Source organism: Fusarium fujikuroi, chromosome FFUJ_chr01 (genome assembly GCF_900079805.1).
Source record: "Fusarium fujikuroi IMI 58289 draft genome, chromosome FFUJ_chr01".
Classification (NCBI taxonomy): Eukaryota; Fungi; Ascomycota; class Sordariomycetes; order Hypocreales; family Nectriaceae; genus Fusarium; species Fusarium fujikuroi.
This window is the reverse complement of record NC_036622.1, coordinates 4,265,867-4,286,909: the sequence shown is the minus strand read 5'-3', so window position 1 is coordinate 4,286,909 and position 21,043 is coordinate 4,265,867. Positions and strand designations below refer to the sequence as shown.

Below are 21,043 nucleotides of genomic sequence, written 5' to 3'. Positions count from 1 at the left end.
TCTAGTGAGAAGGCAAAAACCTCGCAAAAATCAAACAGTGATTCACTCTCGCAACAGAAAGCTTCAAGAGGACTATATAATCCTGTATCTGAACTTCTGCTTCGGCTCCAATCAACTCAACTTCCTCAAACCACACAACTCCATCTGCGATACAAGAATCCTCATTCAACTAGCACGAACTTGTCATCATGGACAATCAAAGAAAGCTAACGACGAACTTGAACAATAGCATCAACCGATACTCGATGCCTGTGACGCGCTCACGTACGGGGATGTATGACGTTGGTCTTGATCAAACAAACACTACTCGTTTTCTCTTTGGCGACGAAGAGACGAATTCTGGAGGACATAGTGGTCCTGATGCAAACTTCCCAACTCTTGTTCGTCACGACGATCAGATTGTAAGTATTTTCATGTTCTTTCATCTTGGCAACTTTTCATCTATCCATATTTCACCTCACCCCTTTAAACTGGAGCCAACTCCGCGGAGACTATATTCAGGAAGTTATTGCTGCGCTCCAACTTCTCGACTTACACCTGGGCTCCACATTTCTCCATGAGGTGCATATTCACCTCGAGCTCTCCTTGAACCACGCGCCCATTGTCTTTCAGCATTTGCTCTCTTGCATAGAACTCTCCTCCACTTTCCTGCATAAGGCCCAGTCGGTTTCCTTTCCCTACTGTTCTTCCTTTGGCGTAATAAGATCTTGAGCTCTTGGCCCTCTATCTATTCGAGCGCCCCACCACAGAACCTATATTGTTGTACTATTGTTGCGTCGAATTCTGACCCACAACTTTACTCTCAGCTCTCAGCGTCCTCGGCCGCCTTAGATCTTGCCCTATCCCCGTCTCCTAATCCCGAGTCGACATCTTCTTCAAGAGGTTGGAGCCGTGTTGTTAACCGTCATCGCCCCCAGCAGAGTCTCTCTTCGATCAACGGAAGCTCCAACATCGTGAGCGATCTTGTTGGCCTGGCATCTCGACCTACTTCCCTCCGCCATTCTATGGATCTTAAGTATATCTCGGAAAACGCAGTCGAGACTGGTGCCATCATGTCTCCCAGTGCGACTCCCAACATGGCGACTCCCCCTAAGCTGCAGAGCTCGTTCTCTTCGAGTGATGTTCCAACGGTCAAGAGCCCTGGGACTTCGTCTTCAAAGACAAACAACCATGCACAGCAGCATTTCCACAACCACAATGCTAGCCTTGGCCGCATCCCAGCTGGTGCAGTCCATCGTGGCCACAGCCGGGAGCTCTCTTCAGAAAACCCTGCTGTTAGCCGTGAGCAGCACAACTATCCTTCAATCCAGTCTGCCCTGCAGGCCAGTGCCGCTCCCTTTGGGCCCAGTACCACAGCTGCAGTGCAACCCTCTGCTATGGTGAACCCTTCAGCTGGGGCCGCAGCCGCGAACAACAACTACAACAACAATGTGTTCTATTCTGCCAACGGGTATGGCGCTCCTCAAGGTATTCCCCAGGTGATACCCCAGGGTGCCCCCCATCAGCCAGGAGGATACAATGTCAATATGCTCGCGAACAGTATGCAGCAGATGAGCATGAATGGCGCCAACGGTAGCAACATGTATCAGCCTCAGAACTACAACGGCTACAACGCCGGTCCGTATAATCAGGGTAACCAGCCTCGAGATAGCCAGGCACGCGTCATTCAGCATCGCCGACAGCTTGACAATGAAGGTGAGTCTGACTCCAGAGTAGTTCCGTATCAGCACACACTGACTTGCTTTGCAGCTATGTCTCGCTACCAGAACACGCCCCTTGATTCCTTCGTGGGCAACATCTATGAGCTTTGCAAGGACCAACATGGCTGCCGTTACCTCCAGAAGAAACTTGAGGAGCGCAACGCCGATCAGGTTCACATGATTTGGGTCGAAACCAACCAGCACGTCATTGAGCTCATGACGGACCCGTTTGGTAATTATTTGTGCCAAAAGCTCCTTGAGTTCTGCAATGACGATGAGAGGACTGTTTTGATTCAAAATGCTTCCCAGGATATGGTCCGCATTGCGCTCAACCAACACGGCACACGCGCACTCCAGAAGATGATCGAGTATGTGAGCACCCCTCAACAGGTCCACATCATTATTGAGGCTCTTCGTTACCGGGTTGTGGAGCTTATCCAGGACCTCAACGGCAACCATGTCATTCAGAAGTGTCTCAACAAACTTACCCCTCCTGATGCGCAATTCATCTTTGACGCTGTCGGCGGCAGCTGTGTCGAAGTGGGCACTCACCGACACGGCTGCTGTGTTCTTCAGCGCTGTATCGACCATGCCTCTGGCGACCAGAAGCTCTGGCTTATCCAGCGAATCACCGAGCACGCACGAATCCTTGTCCAGGACCCCTTCGGCAACTACGTCGTTCAGTACATCATTGACTTGAACGAACCTCTGTTCACCGAGCCTATTGTTCTTACCTTCAAGGATTGTATCACTCAGCTGTCCCGCCATAAGTTCAGCTCCAACGTCATCGAGAAGTGCCTGCGCTGCGCCCAGCCACCTTCCAAGGATCTGATTGTGGAGGAACTACTACGCAACCAGGAGATGGAGCGCCTCCTCCGGGACTCATTCGCCAACTATGTCATTCAGACTGCTCTCGAGTATGCTACTCCTCATCAAAAGCATCGCCTGGTAGAGGCCATCCGCCCCATCCTTCCCCAGATTCGAACAACTCCCTACGGCCGTCGTATTCAAGCTAAGATCTCGGCCTTCGACAACCGTGGAAGCGCTGCCTCAAGCGGGCAAGTGACACCAGCCGACAACACCCAGGGTCAAATTCCTATGCGCGCTACTCACGCTCGAGGTATTTCTGGAGGTGCCCCTATTATCCAGGGCAATGGTATGCCTCACAGTGGGCCTATGCCACCTATGCGCCAGAACATGCCCATCTACTCTCCCAACACCGCCATGAACGGTCAAGCTCCCACTTCTGGGGGACCTGTTCAGCAGCCTCAGTACGGACAGATGACTCCTGGCAATTTTGCTCCCAATGCTGCTGCCAACGGTGCAGCTAATGGCAGCGCCGGTAACAGTAGCTTTGCTGGCCAAGCCAGTGGCAACAGCGGCCCTACGAGCCCTACCAATGGCAATGGAAATGTCAGCACGGGTCAGGGCGAAACGCAGTGGCTGTAGACTTGTGTCTTGACATTTTTATAGACCTGTGTAAAATGACGTTCATTAGGGCTTTCAGTGGTACCGCAAGGTCGGCACCACCATGATTCACGATTTTCCTTTGATCTGTTTCACCACGTCTCAGAAGCATAGCCAAAAGGGCGCAGGCCCATCGCGATCGATTGACACGACGGCCTTCAGGGCCTTGCCGTGTGTACATTATCAAAAGGGCGCTATAGGACTACAGCCGCTTATCCTGGGGCCACTGCTTTTCGTGTGCTTTGCTTGGGGAGAATGGCTGCGCACATGAGGGTATGGGCATCAAGATTAAGGCGTGTACATGTATTTGGATCGGCGAGATCACAATCATCAGACATCGGCATAGACGATTCAATTCTTTTCGGACCTATTGGTTTTCTTTTCCCATTTGCTTGCGAATTCGACTCGGGAACGATTCATGTTTAGGTTGTATGACTTTAGGGAAACGATGATTTATTGCTTTCTACTGGGGAATAAGAGGTCCTTGTGGAGGTGCCAGTCTGCTGGCCTGGGAGAGGAGGGAGCCCCTACCTGCATTTAGACTAGGTCTTTGAATCAGGGTTGCTTTAACTTGCATGGCTTCCAATATGTGAATGTCTTGGCCGTGTCTGTGATTGCCTTTCCAGTAGTGTTAGCTAGGATTGCATAGGTTGTAGTCTCCTTTTCCATGATACAAAACCAAGTCGCAAGATCAGCATATATAATACGACTGAGCTTGGATGGTTCTGTGCAATGTGATCACATTCGACTGATGCCTGATCACTGTCAAAGGGACCATTGTTCGTTCTATCTACAATACTAGGATACGTGCTTCAAAAGAAGGGCAACCTTTCGGTGCTCAGTTTTTTCTGGAACAGGCAACGCTACATTATTCGATAGCCGATGACTTAGTACTTGTGAGAACATCTTGTCGCAATTAGACGAGGCGCATGTATATATATGCCTTCGTTACAAATATCAAAAACTGTAAATTCATTACTTTCAGTGCTTACACCTCGGTGTCTTGACATAAAACATGAGCCAGCCCCCTTTAACTCCATGCAAGATCCATGACCACGCTATGCAATGAAACACGTACGTTATGATATGATCATTAATAATCATTCAGTCTCAGCTTCTTTCCAATGTCACGGCGGCGAGCCTGAGCAGCTGCAGCCCTGTCTGAAGCGCGCGTATCGGCTGACTCAAAATGTTCGTTGCGAGCCTTGAGAGCTTGTAACAGCATACCAGCATCGAAGAATCCATCTAGTTATCAAGTTAGTACATTATGTCGAGAGTACTTGAGGTTAAAAGAGGAGAAACTTACACCCGCCCATTTCGTCATCTTCACTAAAGGTGCTACTCTCGTTGGTGGGGGATGTTGTGCCAGTCGCAGATCGCAGGCTCTCAACAGCTGTGATGGGACGACCTCTAGACTTGATGCGGCTCACGAGCTTCGGTCTCTCGATTTCCACCTCGCGAGCGCGGCTCACTTTTCCGGTTGACATCTTGCGATTATCGATACGTAGAATGCGACGGACCTCAAGAAGATAGCTCTCGAGGGTGTCAACAAAGCGTTTTGTCTGACGGTGTTTGCTAGCAACACATATAGCGAGCCCTTCATCCTTGATGATATACCCAATACCGAAACCATCTCCTGATGTGGGACCGAACCCGAACTGGCGAAGACAAGGATTACCACAGTTGGAAGTCGAAAGGATTGTGTTATTAAGCTTATCCCACCCAGAATCAGCAAACAGAAGGGGAAGTGGGTTCTGGTCGCGCGATCTCGAGTTGACGCTGTAGCCGCGATCTCGTGTAGGCCTCACTTCGACGCCGTCAACAGAGGGGAGCGAGTCGTTACCTGGGCTTCCCACGGGCGACCCTGCTTGGTCAGAATATCCATCTCCAGGGCTAGAGTAGCCATTGCTGTTAAAACCACTGTCAAGGTCATCATCCAAACTCCTCTGCCATACAGAGAACAAAGCGTAGAGATGTCGGTCACAGCCTTCGGCCTTCAAACATTGTCGGGTATTTGCGGTGTGCTTCTGGCACGCCTTCCTGAGTGCCTCAATCTTGGCGTCGACAGGATTATCAGCCCAGAAGGCTTGGACGAATTCAACAACCTCTGACGACACGGTTCTGATCGCCTCGGTTCGGCCGTGCAGGAACGTCTTGGTCATGGCTGGCTCGTATGTACACTCAACACGACCATAAAGCCCATAGTATGCAGCTTGGAAGGCCATCTGAACAAACGCATCTGGAGAGAAGCCCATGGAAGTGATGAAGTTCTTTCCATAGTGACCGAAGTCCAAAGTCTGGAACTCGTTTTGCTCAATGAGATCTGCCAATCGAGTCTCTGCAAAGCGAACTGCGACGCTGAGCTCAGGGATCATATCCCACTCCAGCTTTCGGGGAGTGACACTGACATCTCCAAAACTCTCAGGATCGCGCTTGGAGGGATCAGGACTGGAAGATGCCCAGAGCGAAGGAGCCATGCCATTGATTGTACGGGCGAATCGAAGAATGGTGTCGGTGTAAACATCACTAGCAAATCGAAGAACTGTGTGGCCGTCGACACCGGTATGCTCAAAGTTGATACCAGCACTTCCGTTCTTGCAAACAATGATCTGAAGCTTGTCGTACCATCGGTTGGTACATGTGCCGATCTGAACACCTTTCTCGATCTCGCTGGTACCGCAAAGCATGTTCTGGCAAAGGGCTGCAGCGTCTGCAGGCTCTGTGTAGTCGAGGCACAGAACGAAGAGGGCCGTGTCGACAATTCCGAGTGAATCCGCATTGTTGGAGCCAGGCTCGCTGGTCAGGACATCTCGAAGGCCTGACCATACCTTACGGTTCTCGGTGCTCAGGACTCCCACGGCGCCTTTGGCAGCGTCTTGGATAGGAACTTGGGTTGCGTCATCAACAATGGTCTGCAGGTTGATGGAGATATCCTTCTCGCTCATAATGACATCTGAGTTGTCATCCAAGACATCGAACCAGTAGAATTGTCCGTGACACATGACGACGATATGCTTCGACTCAGGATCTTGTTCGATTTGGCATCCTTCCTCAGTTGGAACTCGCGCAGTGCCAAAGAGTCTCGAGAATTGGTACATGCAAAGCGGAGTTCCCTTGACCTTGTCTGGAGCAAGCTCCTCCTTTCGTACTGCACGAACGAATTCAAGCGAGGAGACGACCAAAGAAGCAGCACGAGTGACTTGATCATTGCGAGCGGGAGTTGGGTCATCTTCAAGTAAGAAGAAAGGGTTCAAGTTGAGAACAACAGGGTTATCAAAGTTGAGATAAGAATCATACCCTGTGAAAGTTAGTGCTTTGCTATAAATCAGATGTATTTTTCGACATACAGAATTGTTCAATGTAGCTCGTCTTGCCCTGAGCATATGCCTTCAATTTCTCCTGTAGGTCGGGGCCATCACTCTTCAGGAATTCGTTTACGGCATGCTGTGTCTCTGCGTGTTCCCGGGCCGTTTGGAGTGGCTTGAGAGCTTCAAGGTACCGCTTGCAGGTGGCCTCGAGTTCGGGGATGGGAAGCTTGGGTAGTTTGTCCTGCCCAGAGAAGGTGATGCCACCATCTTTCCGTGACTCGTTGTAGTTTGCCATTGGAACGCGAGTATAGTCGCCGCTAAGTTTGGGGGGAGAATTGCGTCGTGGTTGAGCAAGCTCTGGAATATCGGGAAGAGTTCGAGGAACAGTAGAACCAGCAGGGTTTGGAGCAGAAGTTGGGTCAGAGAGCCTGTCTCCAAGAGGCTGAGGAGGAGTGAAAGTGCGGACTTGAGTCATGGTGTTAGTCGGGGGTGATGGAGACGAAGTTTAGGCGTAGAGAGGTGACACGCTTGTGCTAATGTTGAGTCCGCGGAGAGCGGTTCGGTAGAAGTAATGACAGCCCTCTTGTAGAAAGTAATCTGGCATAACACGAAGTGCTTTCTTGAAAGGGATAAGGTGAGTGATGGATATAATAGCCAAGGCCAGCCCAAGTTGAGAGGGCATATGGCTCTGATATAAGCAGGATACTGTGACCGAGCTGACTTAGACAAGAGTCAAGTGGACCCTACATGCACCCCATGCACACCCTCTGAACTTCACCCTCAGTGTACAGAATACTGGGGTAGCCGAATGTGAGGGAGAGCATCTTGGGGAGTGAAAACAGCCGACGGCTATGATAGGACAAGAAGGCACAAGACGGGATTTGGCAGTAATGAACCGCCTCCGCAAGTCCGATAACAACAAGTGCTCAGTGCCGAAACGTGGGATCAGGGAATATCGAGGTAAATGGGTCTGGCATAGAACTTACCCAGAACAGGAGAGAAGGCTCAGTACAGAAAAGCGAGAAATCCCCGAGAGACGAGAGCCGGTAAAGATGAAATCGGTGCCGGATTTGGAGTCCGTATCGTGATGATTATAAGGGGATAAGACCGGGATGAAGACAATGAGGCTACCCAGTAATGAATCTTGTAAGGACAACCGGGTGGCGTGCAGAAGCGAAGATGGTGCAGTACCTGGCTACGTAGTGCCTAGACTAACTAGAGCCTAAGAACCGTTCGCCTCGAGGCGTCGCCGGTTCAGAGTGTGAGTTTTACCGTTACGGACGTTTCCCGAACAATAAAGTGATAAGGTTGGTGGTTCGGACGACGGGATGTTCAGAATATGATTGCCAGACACAACCGTGACGGCAAGGTAGAGTTGATAGATCGAAGCCTAGACCGGAAAGGATCCACTATCAAAGGTAGTTGGAGGTAAATGGACTGCTTCTGACTGGCTGAATTATGCTATATCTCGAACGCTTCCTCAAACGTCGCAACGGGGAGTGGCCGGCCAGCAATCAAAGAGGCAAAAAAGCCTTGATGATAACCCCAAACCCCAGATTTCAGTAAGCGGCTATGATGAGGGGAAACCGCTCAATTGGGGTCCTTTCACGTGGCCAGAAGAAGAAGAAAAAGCACTTGTACTGTATGATTGCTTGTCTGTCTGTCTTTCTGCATGCACGCGGTATTGTGAGGTCTCATAGGGACAGTCAAGCGCTTGTGTCTGATGATCTGGTGTCCTTTATCGAATTTGGAGGTGCGTGGTGCACCATGGTTAGCTCTCATGGGTGAGCTAAAGTGGACAGCTCGTGGAGAGCAGCAAATCGTAGCATCATGTGCCGCACTTGTCGTCTAGGCTGACGATGGCTGGCGAGGCTCATTCTTTCATCATTTCATTTCATTTCTTCTTAAACAGTGGAGAAGAAGTTTTGTTGTCTTCTAGAAGTCGTCTGTGATACTTAAACTGTTGCTCTCCAGATTCTTCTACTATTCCACCATCCATGGGTAAGAAAGACAATTGCCTAAAAGAGCTTGTGATGGTTTTCGGTGTGCGGCAAGAACAGAGCACATGCCATGGGCAAACGACAGACTGGAAACCTACGATTGCCTGTGTAAGCTAGGTGTGTAATTTTCCGGGGTCTCTTGGCATTCCCGAGGGCCAACGGAGCCCGGCTGTCGATGGTTTTTGGCAGTCTGGATCTGTAACGGGTATAACGACGGAGAAATATTGGTGCTCGATAGCCAGGGCCTATTTCGGTTCGGTCTAAAGGACGGCAGTGATAGAGCTTATTTCGTCATCGCTATGCTCCAACACCTTGGCTCTCTCGCTCCCGCAGTGGAGAGCAACACATCGAATGCGGGATCGCCGCAGCTGCAGCCGCAGCCGCATCCAGACGCCAGATTTTTGAGGTTTCAGTGCGAGTGGGTCAAATAAGAACACCTGGTTTGATTCGAGTGGCTGGTAGGGACGTCCTGTTGTATTGAAAGGGCTTCTAGATGTTGTTGATTGACTGAGGAAACTTGGAGGGCAATTGGAGAGGAAAGATGGGGGATCTCGTGGGGTAACCTGCCCATGTTGCCGTGAACCGTACTTTCCAGTTACCTGATCAAAGGTTTTTAAATTTTCTTGCCTCTTACCCAGGGCGTAGTTGAGTAGTATGCTCTGTCCTTGTCTTTCTGTACTAACCACATTACAATCTTCTTCTGCGGATGAGTTGATATGTCGATGTGCTACTGTGCTGTTTGCTCTGAAGACTACCATATGATATGATGTCATTTACACTTCGGGCACCCGGCGTCTCGGCTGTCCTCAAACACGGATCCGTCCTCCATCTTCGGCTCCGCTCCGTCCGCTGCCGGCAAAGAGGCATCGGTCCCCGGCGCCGACAAATTTGTTAAAATGGTTGGCCGTCGGCACATTTCTTTTGAAATGCAATTGGTATGGTTTACTCCATATGGAAGTTTGGAAACTCTACATGGTGCCGTTTTGTGATCCCCTGTGTCTTGAAATTGAAATATTGAACACATAACTAACCTGCCATGATGATTGATGGTTCTCTATTCCGAGTGCGTTAACTTTACATATACCGTAGCCCGTACAGTTAAATTATAGTGGCAAAATCCATTATGAAGCTCTCGTATGGAGATGTCCATGTGAGTCGGCATAACATTGTTGAACAATATATCCCATAAGAGTTAGCGATTCGAGCATTGCACTAACCGTTTCCAGTTAGTCATTCGAGATTACATCCCGGTTCAAACACAGCCCTACGAACCTCATCTCGCATCAACTTACGGACAAATAATCCCACCGCGTTGGGACAGTTTAGCACTTCTTATTGGCTTTGGTTTTTCGTATTCCTCTTGAATAGGAAACCTCATTCGATTGCTTGTCTTTGCGAGTTGCATGCTTCGCCCTTTCGACCCACGCTCTACGCAACCTGTAACGTATGTAGATAGGAGAGAATGCGAACAATCAGCAATTATGGAGATTCCAACATTGTTCAGGCTGCCTCCGAGATGGATAAATATCAGCAGATTTCATGCCTCAGATACTCACTCAATCTCTTCGACCGTGAACGATAACTCAGCCTTTGACTGGTACAGCTCTCGATCACCTTCTCTTACATTCTCTATATCACTATGATCTCGTTAGCTCGAAAGGCCATCAAGGCCAATCAGCAGCGTAAACAGGCGCAAACGAACCAAGCGCCAATGGAATTGCAAGAAACGGGATCTGACGCTACGAAGCATGCACCTCAGCAACCGCAATGTCGACATATGGAAGCGTATGAATCTACGTCGGGGAAATGTGCTGCATGTGCATCAGAAAAGAAGGCTGCAAGGATATATCGATGGAAGATTATCCTAGGCCTAGTGGCACCCTTTGCTCTCCAAGCACTCGACTCTACAATGTATGAAAAGATGCGAAAGTTGCAGAATGAAACTGACACTTTGAAACAGCATCGCCAGTGCTCTTCCATGGATTGCGTCGGACTTCGGGGAGATCTCACAGCTCAACTGGATTGTCTCAGCATTCAACCTCACATCTGCGGCATTCATCCCCTTCTGGGCTCAAATGGCTGATGTGTTTGGTCGCAATGCTTCTATCAATGCTGCCATTATTCTCATGCTCATCGGTAGTGCGCTGTGCACTGGGGCCCCTACGAATGCCTTCCCAGTTCTGCTTCTTGGTCGCGGATTTCAGGGACTTGCTGCGGCTGGCCTCAATGTCGTTGTTCGCACTATTCTTGCTGATAGAGTTTCTTTGCAAGAAAACGCAAAGAACTGGGCCATCTTCTCACTCGTCGGTGGTGTCTCGTACGGACTTGGCCCAGTCATCGGTGGTAAGACCATACCAAGTCGTATCTACTCTTTGAATCCAGCTAACGTCAGCTTAGGGTACCTCACAAATTCTGACTGGAGATGGTGCTTTGCCATCAACCTCCCTATTGCCGCCGTCGCTCTGATCATAGTCTTCTTTGTCCTACGCAAGGAGCTCCTTGGTCCTCAGCCCATCCCTGAGCTCAACGAGACCGCTGAAACTGGCCGACGAACGAAATTCGTCGCTCGACTCAAGACTGTTGATATTGGTGGCCAGCTTCTTTTCATCTTTGGCTTTGGTCTCGTTATCTTGGCTTTGACTTGGGGCGGTGCGACATATTCTTGGTCATCACCCGCTGTCATTGTTCCTCTGGTGCTTGGTATCATCTTTGCCAGCATTTTCTGCTACTGGGAGTATCTTCTTGCTCCTGGAAATACCATGGCCGAGAAGCTACCCTGGCAGAGAGCAATGCTCCCTTGGGAACTAATCTCAAATCGTGATATTGGACTTCTTTTCTATTGCGAGTGTGCCACAGGAATTGGCATGTATGCTGTGAGATTATCATTTACCGTTGGTCGCTCCCTTGCTGACTTTTTCAGGTGCTCTATTTTTGTAACATCTACTTCATTGCAGTCAGAGTAAGTGTTATTCAAAATAGGACACGACTCTCTTGCTAACGATTTTCAGGGCTACGACTCTGACAAGGCTGGTGTCCAACTACTCTACTTTGTCCCTGGTCTTGGAGGTTCGTTCCATATGATATTTGCAACTCGAACTACGTACTGATACCTTCATAGTCGGTGTTTATATCTGCTCCTTCATGTGCAACAAGTGGCCTCGCATGACGTTTCCCTGTATCTTTCTAGGAACACTCACCGAAGCTGTCGGTCTGGGCGTCCTTGCATGGGCTATCTACGCGAACAGACTGAGCGTCATCTATGGAATGATGGCCCTTGTTGGTTGTGGTAGTGGTATGCGTTTCATGGCTTCGCCACTTCACGGCATTGGTCTTTTTCGACACTTGCGCGCCTCCGTCATTGGACTTATGGCAGTTGCCATCCCTTTTGGTGGTACTATCGGCTTGACCATCATGTCTACAGTCTTCAACAACACTTCTGGGCTGGACTCGCATAGCGACTTAAGCAGCGTACATTCTTCGACTGGTGGTGCAGCAGATGAACAGGCTGTTCATCAAGCCAAGATGGGTGTTGTCTGGGCGTTTGTCGCCGTCACTCCTCTCGTCGCACTGGTAAGTTTTCGGTTTTTTTTTCTTCATGTCTTGGATGGGAACTAATTCAGGATCAGGCATTCCCAATTACTTGGTTCATTGGAAACGTCAAGCTTGGACAAGGTCCCCCTGGAGAGGATGGTCCTACGGACATCGTGGTGAAGGGTTCGTATCTACTCAAGCTAGTACGAGGTCAGGAAAAGTTGAAGATCGAGAAGAATGCATACAGGCTCAACAGCTCGCATAGTGGAGCATGGTCAGAAGCTGTAGCTTCTGATCAGAGCGTCAACGCCTCCAGACCCTTACAGGGTTCCCATCAGGTATAAGCCCCTGGGAAGGTCGAGAGATGAAGCTTCAAGCAGGTAGAAGATGCTAGAGTTGGGCATGATTTAGCGTTTTGAATTTCCTATATGAATATAGACCTGAAATAGACTCAATCATCGTCGTTCAGGCCCATGCCTTTAGGTGTATTGAGCCATCACTGTCGTATTTGCATACAGTTCCAGAACGTGATTCATGTTACTAATTTGTCATGTTCCGTGTAATCCTTTCATATTTTCTATAGATATAAGAATATATGTCGAGCTTCTCTCAACTATGGGTCTTTCCCCTAGCCACTGGTGAAGGGGTAGGAGAGGTTCCCAGGCGGCATCACTCTCGGTAAGGAGATAATCGAATAATTTAAATTATATAAGAAGCTAAGTTTCGAAGGGCTTTGCGATTGAATGAGTACCAGAATCAAATTTCTTTGAAATCGCCGAGGGACGAAGATGAATGTTCGTATCCGCGAATCACCAACGGCTTGCGCGTATCTGGATCCAATTTGAAACCAAACAGTGATTCGCCGAGATAGTGGAAGTTCGCGGAGATAAATGGCCTGACCTTGAATCTAGGAATTATTGCAGGGAAACACTCTCTTTTCTTCACTTCACTTCACCCCACTAACCATCACAGATCATTCGCTTTGTCATTCTTTTGAATCCTCTGCAATCAGCTCATATCGTATCGTCTAGGCCACCTTTTTGAACCGATTGACCGATACCCTTGTAACCAATAATAAATATGAGCGATATCAGTACCGAGGAAGAGCAGAGCCCAAATCCGACGTTTTGGCTCGAGTTTCGCACTTTTGATGATGGTCTCTCCTCAAAAGTCAACTCGTCATCCACTCTCACCGCATTTCCTCAATTCGCACAACTACCGCCTGAGCTGCGTCTACGAATATGGTCATGCCTCATTCAACCCCGCATTATCGTCGTCTGCTGTCTTCAGCGCGACGAACGGCTTGACCAAAGACTTGGTGAGCTAAATCAGCGGTCTCATGGCAGATCGGTGCCTGTATTGTTGCACATCAACCGTGAGGCGCGATATCTAGCCTTGCAGCATTATGAGCTTGCCTTTGGCTGGCGCATATCCAAGCTCCTTTCAGATACGCCCGTATCTGAACCGCCTCGCGTGTGGTTCAATTTCGCCCTTGACGCTGTATATCTTGCAGGTGAACTGGAGGCGTATGACATCTACGGCTTCAACTCGGCAATGGTGTATTTCTTACGACGGGAAGACACCCGCAGGGTCAAGCATCTCGCCTGCGTACTCTCGGAGCTCGGCTACGCGGAGCAGGAAAGTGATCAGGTGTTTGGATGCTTGTGGCACGTTGTCGATGGTTTTCCTGCTGCGAAGAAGGTCCTGCTGGTCGTAGGCGAAAAGGATGAGGAGGCTTTGAAGGGAAGTAAGTTGTTGAGCACAGATAACGTGATGCAGAAGATATGGGATGGTTTCTTGGGTGGATCAGCAACCGAGACGAGTTCGAGGATGGCGGATAAGTCAATGCTTATGATCGAAGAACACGATCTGCCGGGGTTCATTGCTAGGCAATAGCCTGGTATTTAATATAAGCGAAGTAAATAGATGAGAAGAACCACATAGATACCTCAGTCTATAGGTACCTAGTCTCACATGAGCTCTACCCCCATTGGATGCTCTTACCTAGCAAGCACCGACAGGGGACGGGAAGACTATATGTTTTGAATGGATCTTGACGTGTGGGGACGGTGTAGGTATATTTAGAATAGAGCTTTCGAGACTTATACCAGTTGCATTGCATATGCCATTACTGTTCCAAGATGTAGTTGCTTCTGGTGCAGCTGATCACTACTATAGCTTGATAGCAGTTTACAATCTCAGGCTAACTTTTAGCAAATACCTCGAGCTTATACCCCCAGATCCAGCTCAGATTTACCGTTCCTTGACGTTGAGTAATGAACTCTGAACAAAACCTGGTGTCTGATATACTGCGGTTGAGGCGTCATATTGAACACCTGGCACTAGTTAAGCCTGAAGAAGCATATTCAAAAAGAGTCGAACCGAACAGTATAGCAAAAATTCGAAAGCCTGTCCGCCTCATCTCGATCTATCACAGGGAAATCAGCAGACCTGGGGATGTCTTTCATCATAATGCTGTCTAAATATCCCTAATAGGGTGTTGAAAGCTCCAGGGTAAATGCAAGTCAGAAACGAGGATCCAGCCTACCTAGAGGAGGAAAGAAAATTCAGGACTTCAATCCTAGATGACAAAAAGACTTAGGTAACTTAGCATAAGTTTAGGGTATCTCTACTAAGTTTGAATTGCCTTTTACTCAATTTATTTTGACAGCCCATATTAAGGTCCTGCGTTTTCTTGCTCCCCGAGGCCAGCTAACCATGCACACAGAGAAGCCGGTTTCTAGATGGAGCTAATCACGACATGGAACCCCACATGCGATCCAATTGTTTGGGGTCGCCTCCAAGCGAGAACAGAAACGGCGAGACAACTGACCCATAGTTAGAGAAGGCAGAAGAATGAGGAAGACAGTGAAATGAGGCGATTGCGAACAACAGCTGGAACCACGATTTCCCTGTCAGGATGAGCTGTTGTGCTCTGAGCTACCTGTCTACCAGTTGTACCTAAGCTGTAAGGTACATTTGGTGCCTTGATGAGGCTGCCGCTGTGAAACCCGAAGCCCAACGACGAGACTGATTACACATGCAATAGCTTGAAATGGGCCTCAGGGGTTCTACCAGTTGCCTGACCACCAACATGCCCAGGTAAAAAGCAACTGTGCAGAGGGGCCCTCGAATTCCTACGCCACGCCTCAGCCCTGGGGTGTTGCGAGCCCAAGTGGATTCGCAGAGGGCCGTGGAAGCGCTAGGAAGACGAAGTCAGTTTGCTGAAAAGATGGAGGCAACGGAAAGGAAAGACAACAAAGGAAGAGTTTGGAGATTTGGATCCACCCGGAGAAAAATAATGGGGTCAACTGCGTAAAGATCATATACTTTCATCACGGTTATCGACTTACGGCGAGCAATTGAGCTTCAATGTTGGCTGGTTGTACAAGGTCATATCGATTTCAGCCTGATAGACTAGTCTATGATCGAGATACAGGCAGGGTTGTTGGCGATGATGAATCCCGCAGTAAGCATTGGTCACTGTACATGCTTGGGAGGTAGACATCTGACTGAGAGACGCTATGCGATTGATGTATTCAACCAACGGCCATGACATTGTGAGAAGATAACGTATGATACTACTGTAGACGTGGACCACTATTGAAGCATCACCAAGCAGGAAACAGGCCTGCCGCATTGCGAATACACGCTGTGCAATCCAATCAGTTGAGCTGACTCAAGTAGCGGTAGCCAACACATGGAAACTTGCTGTTGGATACCAAGGCAAGGCGTCAAAGAACTGGTCTCTCTCTGGTTGGAGGATAGGCGCATGCTTGACTCTTTCGGAGCAAATCTCGATAAGCCGACTTTGCCAAAATTATCAGAATTTTCCCAGTGATTGCCACAACATTATCTAGATTCCGCAATGACGCTCCATGATGAAGAGGCAATCTAGAGTTTTCGCGGTGCTAAACCCCAGGGAGAGAAGAGCGACACAACATGAGGGAGCGCCGTCTGAGGAGGGGCACGAAGAGGGAGCTACCTGTCCAATGAGGTCGATTGGTGGGGAAAAGTAGCCAGTACGGATGTCGAGGTGATGTCTGCACTGCAAGAAATGTAACCAGGACATGAAGCTACAACCCCTGCCCGGATGCCCCGCGCTGGAAGATTTGGGAAGCAAAAAGTTTATGAGGATATGACATCAGCAAGATGAGAGCACAGGACAATCAGGCACAGGACATGGGGTACCAGGAGAAACTGTGAGATCTAGAGAGAACAGACGGAAGCTACGGGAATAAACACGATGAGCTCTTGTGTCTTGATACCTCAATCAGGAATCAGCCAGAAGCAATCAAAGATCCATCTCAGGTTTGGGAGACGCAATTTTTTAGTGGGACAAACCCAGATCTGCCTGTCTGCCAGGTGCACGCAGCTACTAGACGCTTCTTCAGACCCCTCGCCCCTCCAAAGCACGCCCCCCAGCAACGCCTAGCAGCGCCCAGAAAGTGGTAGACCCCCCTGCAACACCAGAGAAGCTCTCCAAAGTGGGCTCCTTTGGAACAGCGCAGAACCGCATCGAACCTTGGCACCCGCCTTTATTTAGATCCTTTTGCTCAACTCGCTCTGTTCCGTCTTTCTTTCTCACAACATCATCACACTCAAATACCCTCTCAAAAGTCTTCAAATACACGCGATCCTCCATTGAAGCAACTGCGATTTTCTTTTCCTTTTTTCTTACTACTCTACGACATAATCTTCACCCATTCTACACACAACACCACACACATCACACAAAATGGCTCCCGCCGTCGGTATCGATTTGGGTACCACGTACTCTTGCGTGGGTATCTTCCGTGAGGACCGGTAAGTTCTATACCAAAAAAAATCCATTATGAGTTGCATTAGGAGCATGACACTAACTCTCTTCCCCAGATGTGATATCATCGCCAACGACCAGGGTAACCGAACTACCCCCTCATTCGTCGGTTTCACCGACACCGAGCGTCTGATTGGTGATGCCGCCAAGAACCAAGTCGCTATGAACCCCCAGAACACTGTCTTCGACGCCAAGCGATTGATCGGTCGCAAGTTCGCCGACCCTGAGGTTCAGGCCGATATGAAGCACTTCCCCTTCAAGATCGTCGACAAGGGTGGTAAGCCCAACATCGAGGTCGAGTTCAAGGGCGAGACCAAGACTTTCACCCCCGAGGAGATCTCTGCTATGATCCTCACCAAGATGCGTGAGACCGCTGAGTCTTACCTCGGCGAGACTGTCAACAACGCCGTTGTTACTGTCCCTGCCTACTTCAACGATTCTCAGCGTCAAGCCACCAAGGATGCTGGTCTCATCGCCGGTCTCAACGTTCTCCGAATTATCAACGAGCCTACTGCTGCCGCCATTGCCTACGGTCTTGACAAGAAGGTTGAGGGCGAGCGCAACGTCCTGATCTTCGATCTTGGTGGTGGTACCTTCGATGTGTCTCTCCTTACCATTGAGGAGGGTATCTTCGAGGTCAAGTCTACTGCCGGTGACACTCACTTGGGTGGTGAGGACTTCGACAACCGTCTGGTCAACCACTTCGTAAATGAATTCAAGAGAAAGCACAAGAAGGATTTGAGCACCAACGTCCGCGCCCTGCGACGTCTCCGAACTGCTTGCGAGCGTGCCAAGCGAACACTTTCTTCCTCTGCTCAGACCTCGATCGAGATTGACTCTCTCTTCGAGGGTATTGACTTCTACACCTCCATCACCCGTGCTCGTTTCGAGGAGCTCTGCCAGGATCTTTTCCGATCCACTATCCAGCCCGTCGACCGTGTCCTTACCGACGCCAAGATCGACAAGTCCCTCGTCCACGAGATTGTCCTCGTCGGTGGATCTACTCGTATCCCCCGTGTCCAGAAGCTCATCACCGATTACTTCAACGGAAAGGAGCCCAACAAGTCCATCAACCCCGATGAGGCTGTTGCCTACGGTGCTGCCGTCCAGGCCGCGATTCTCTCAGGTGACACCTCCAGCAAGGCCACCAACGAGATCCTGCTTCTCGATGTCGCCCCTCTCTCTCTCGGTATCGAGACCGCTGGTGGTATGATGACCAAGCTTATCCCCCGCAACACCACCATCCCTACCAAGAAGTCCGAGGTCTTCTCCACCTTCTCCGACAACCAGCCTGGTGTTCTTATCCAGGTCTACGAGGGTGAGCGTCAACGCACCAAGGACAACAACCTCATGGGCAAGTTCGAGCTCACTGGTATCCCTCCTGCCCCCCGTGGTGTTCCCCAAATTGAGGTCACCTTCGATCTTGATGCCAACGGTATCATGAACGTCTCCGCCGTCGAGAAGGGCACTGGCAAGTCCAACAAGATTGTCATTACCAATGACAAGGGCCGCCTGTCCAAGGAGGAGATCGAGCGCATGCTTAACGATGCTGAGAAGTACAAGGAGGAGGATGAGGCCGAGGGCAAGCGTGTTGCTGCCAAGAACGGTCTTGAATCGTACGCTTATTCCCTTCGAAACACTCTCTCCGACCCCAAGGTCGAGGAGAAGATCGAGGCTAGCGACAAGGAGACTCTCACTGCCGAGATCGACAAGGTCGTCCAATGGCTCGACGACAACCAGCAGGCTACTCGTGAGGAGTACGAGGAGCACCAGAAGGAGCTCGAGGGCAAGGCTAACCCCATCATGATGAAGTTCTACGGAGCTGGTGGTGAGGGTGCTCCTGGTGGCATGCCCGGTGGCCCCGGTGGCTTCCCTGGTGCTGGCGGCCCTGGTGGTGCTCCCGGTGCTGGTGGTGACGATGGTCCCACCGTCGAGGAGGTCGACTAAATTCTTTGATACCCCAACATCAGTCTCGACTTCTAGAGTTGTCTTGTGTCCAATAGTACAATGCGGAGGCTAGGGGTCTCATGGGATGATATGATGAGATTAGATTTTTCTGTTTTGTTTTTGCGACTTTCACGGTTATGAAAAAGCTCGGTGGTTTTTACCCAATGTATTTTAATGAATCGATGAATCAAAGATATTCACAATAACCACTTCGCTTCTTGCTTTGTGACATGTTTGTCATTGTTGTTGATACAGAACTTAACCGACTACATCTCTGGCTCTTAGAACCTTGGTATCGCCATTCAAACCCTTCATATCTTCATAACTGTTCAACGTCACGGATGATGATGATGTATATACATATGTCCCAAGGACTCGGAAAACATATTTCGAGATATGTAGAGGTATTGTCGTGTTTCAGGCACCTGAGAATCATTATTGGTGTGTTGACAGCACGCTGCCAAGACGTCTTTAAATGGCCTGTAAGATCCGGACCACCTACTCTCAGGAAAGGGTAACAACCTTTAGCAGCCGCTCGAGGACGATTACAGATCTTGGTTACGAAATTGGGAGTTTTCTATTAATACAGGAGCACGTTGATCAATTTCGTGGCTCAACAGGTTCATTAAATACTGTCCCTTCTGGTACCTTCCCCTCTCTACTCTCCCAAACATCTTCACTACTCGGTTTCCCAGGGCCATACTTTGTAAACTCTTTCGCACGATAATAGTCCCTGATAGCCTTCTCCCGCATCTCAGGAGAGTAACTCTTGGTACGCATGCAGAACCAGAAGTCATCCCAATGCTCACTGCATGACCTCATCTCACCGTAGCGATACACAGCATTGAATTGTCCACCCATAGAGTTGCATGCCCATGCTTGGTCGAAAGCCTGACGACAAGACATGTCCGTAGGGAGCAGGGCTTCGGAGAGGGCGTCGCGGGGAGGAATATCGGCGGGTGTAGGGGTGGATGAGCGTGTGGATTTCTTGAGAGAGAGCCACGATGGCAATTTGGAAGAGGAGGAATTTTGTTGTTGTTGGTCTTCTGTTGCGGAGGGCTTTGCGTTCTTCTCAGCTTCAAATAGGTCGATGAACTTTTGGATTTCGGGATCGGTATTGGAATTGGATGGGGCTGATGTTGAAGGGTCTGAAGTTGTGGTTGCGGTCGTTGATATTGATGTGACAGAAGGAGCCTCTTTGACAGGCGCAGCTGACTTGCCCTCGCTGGGAGGTGTTGAAGACCATAGCCAACCCATTGCGACGTTTTATAAGTCGTCGATTCAGCTGAATATCTCGTTTGAGTCTCGTGATGGTTGATGCGAAAAAGCTCGGAATTTGGTGGAGATAGAAGGGAAAGTATCGAAGAAATTGGCGCGGCTGAAGCCTGGATCTTGATTGATAGAGAACCGACTTTCCAACTGAATAGGAGCGATATAATCTTACTTGAGTCTTGTTGGTGGAGCGCAGATTGTTCTGGATATTGGAGATTCGGGTCATGAAATGCGACGCTTAGAGGGATGCCGAGGAAAAATAGATCTGCCGTATTCCCGACGAGATCTGCTCAACACGGGACTTCAGAGTTATCATGTCATAATTCTTCTAGAATGATAATCGGTATGATACTCTAAGCTTTCGTATACACTTTCATGAGCCTAGCTATTATGCTGCGATCTAACATATGTACGTGAAGGGCTTGATGTCTGCCGTGATAACCGGGCATTATGTGTTTCTCTACCTTGCACTCTACTGTTTTCTGATGGGAGGTTAACAAAGACTACTACGAACGGGAAGCTCTAAACAGTAATTCCCTAACCTTCCTGACATATTCAGAATTAAATAAAAGTATTCGTGAGCAAGTTTCGTGAGGTAATTGAAGCATCATCGTGATCTCTCTATATCATGGATCGGATCATAAATTAATTGCTTGGTGGGGTTGATCTTCACATGGGTAGGCATTTCAGCCATTGGTCAAAAAGGAAACAGATACTTTTTTTGAGGTATATGTATATATTTCTATCACCATAGTATGACTACTAGGTACCCAAATCTTAGATTAAATCTCCGATAAGAAGAATAATGCATTGTTAGCCATACAACGTGTTTCATAGCAGCTCCTCATCTCAAGGCAGTCCAGGCTGAGACTCAACTGCCATTCTCAGCTTATGACCTCATTGGAGGAAGCTAGCTGCAATGCGACAGCTCCAAGCTAGCCCTTCCTGCCAACAATTCTCTACCCTAATTAACAAACTTGGTCTCTTCACGAACTTGAG

General features: G+C 49.2%; 6 protein-coding genes; 4 read left to right on the top strand and 2 right to left on the bottom strand.

Moving 5' to 3' along the window:
• Positions 1-188: 188 nt before the first annotated feature.
• FFUJ_00772 (MPT5-like protein) lies at positions 189-3,149 on the top strand (the record flags this gene model as incomplete). XM_023571341.1 has 3 exons in its annotated part: positions 189-401; positions 705-1,695; positions 1,750-3,149. 3 exons carry the CDS (start codon positions 189-191, stop codon positions 3,147-3,149), a joined length of 2,604 nt encoding a protein of 867 aa, XP_023424739.1.
• Positions 3,150-4,260: 1,111 nt separating this feature from the next.
• Positions 4,261-6,950, bottom strand: FFUJ_00773 (probable carnitine acetyl transferase FacC; the record flags this gene model as incomplete). XM_023571330.1 has 3 exons in its annotated part: positions 4,261-4,412; positions 4,474-6,465; positions 6,515-6,950. The coding sequence occupies 3 exons, from the start codon at positions 6,948-6,950 to the stop codon at positions 4,261-4,263; spliced, it is 2,580 nt and encodes an 859-aa protein (XP_023424738.1).
• Positions 6,951-10,114: 3,164 nt separating this feature from the next.
• FFUJ_00774 (related to putative multidrug transporter) lies at positions 10,115-12,350 on the top strand (the record flags this gene model as incomplete). XM_023571319.1 has 7 exons in its annotated part: positions 10,115-10,386; positions 10,436-10,818; positions 10,873-11,348; positions 11,396-11,434; positions 11,484-11,541; positions 11,594-12,045; positions 12,102-12,350. 7 exons carry the CDS (start codon positions 10,115-10,117, stop codon positions 12,348-12,350), a joined length of 1,929 nt encoding a protein of 642 aa, XP_023424737.1.
• Positions 12,351-13,086: 736 nt separating this feature from the next.
• On the top strand, positions 13,087-13,902 carry FFUJ_00775 (uncharacterized protein; the record flags this gene model as incomplete). Its single annotated transcript, XM_023571308.1, has 1 exon — positions 13,087-13,902. The coding sequence occupies one exon, from the start codon at positions 13,087-13,089 to the stop codon at positions 13,900-13,902; it is 816 nt and encodes a 271-aa protein (XP_023424736.1).
• A 2,842-nt stretch (positions 13,903-16,744) lies between these two features.
• On the top strand, positions 16,745-18,772 carry FFUJ_00776 (probable heat shock protein 70 (hsp70); the record flags this gene model as incomplete). XM_023571296.1 has 2 exons in its annotated part: positions 16,745-16,812; positions 16,882-18,772. 2 exons carry the CDS (start codon positions 16,745-16,747, stop codon positions 18,770-18,772), a joined length of 1,959 nt encoding a protein of 652 aa, XP_023424735.1.
• A 600-nt stretch (positions 18,773-19,372) lies between these two features.
• FFUJ_00777 (uncharacterized protein) lies at positions 19,373-20,029 on the bottom strand (the record flags this gene model as incomplete). The annotated part of the gene is made up of 1 exon (XM_023571285.1): positions 19,373-20,029. One exon carries the CDS (start codon positions 20,027-20,029, stop codon positions 19,373-19,375), a length of 657 nt encoding a protein of 218 aa, XP_023424734.1.
• Between the last annotated feature and the right edge of the window lie 1,014 nt (positions 20,030-21,043).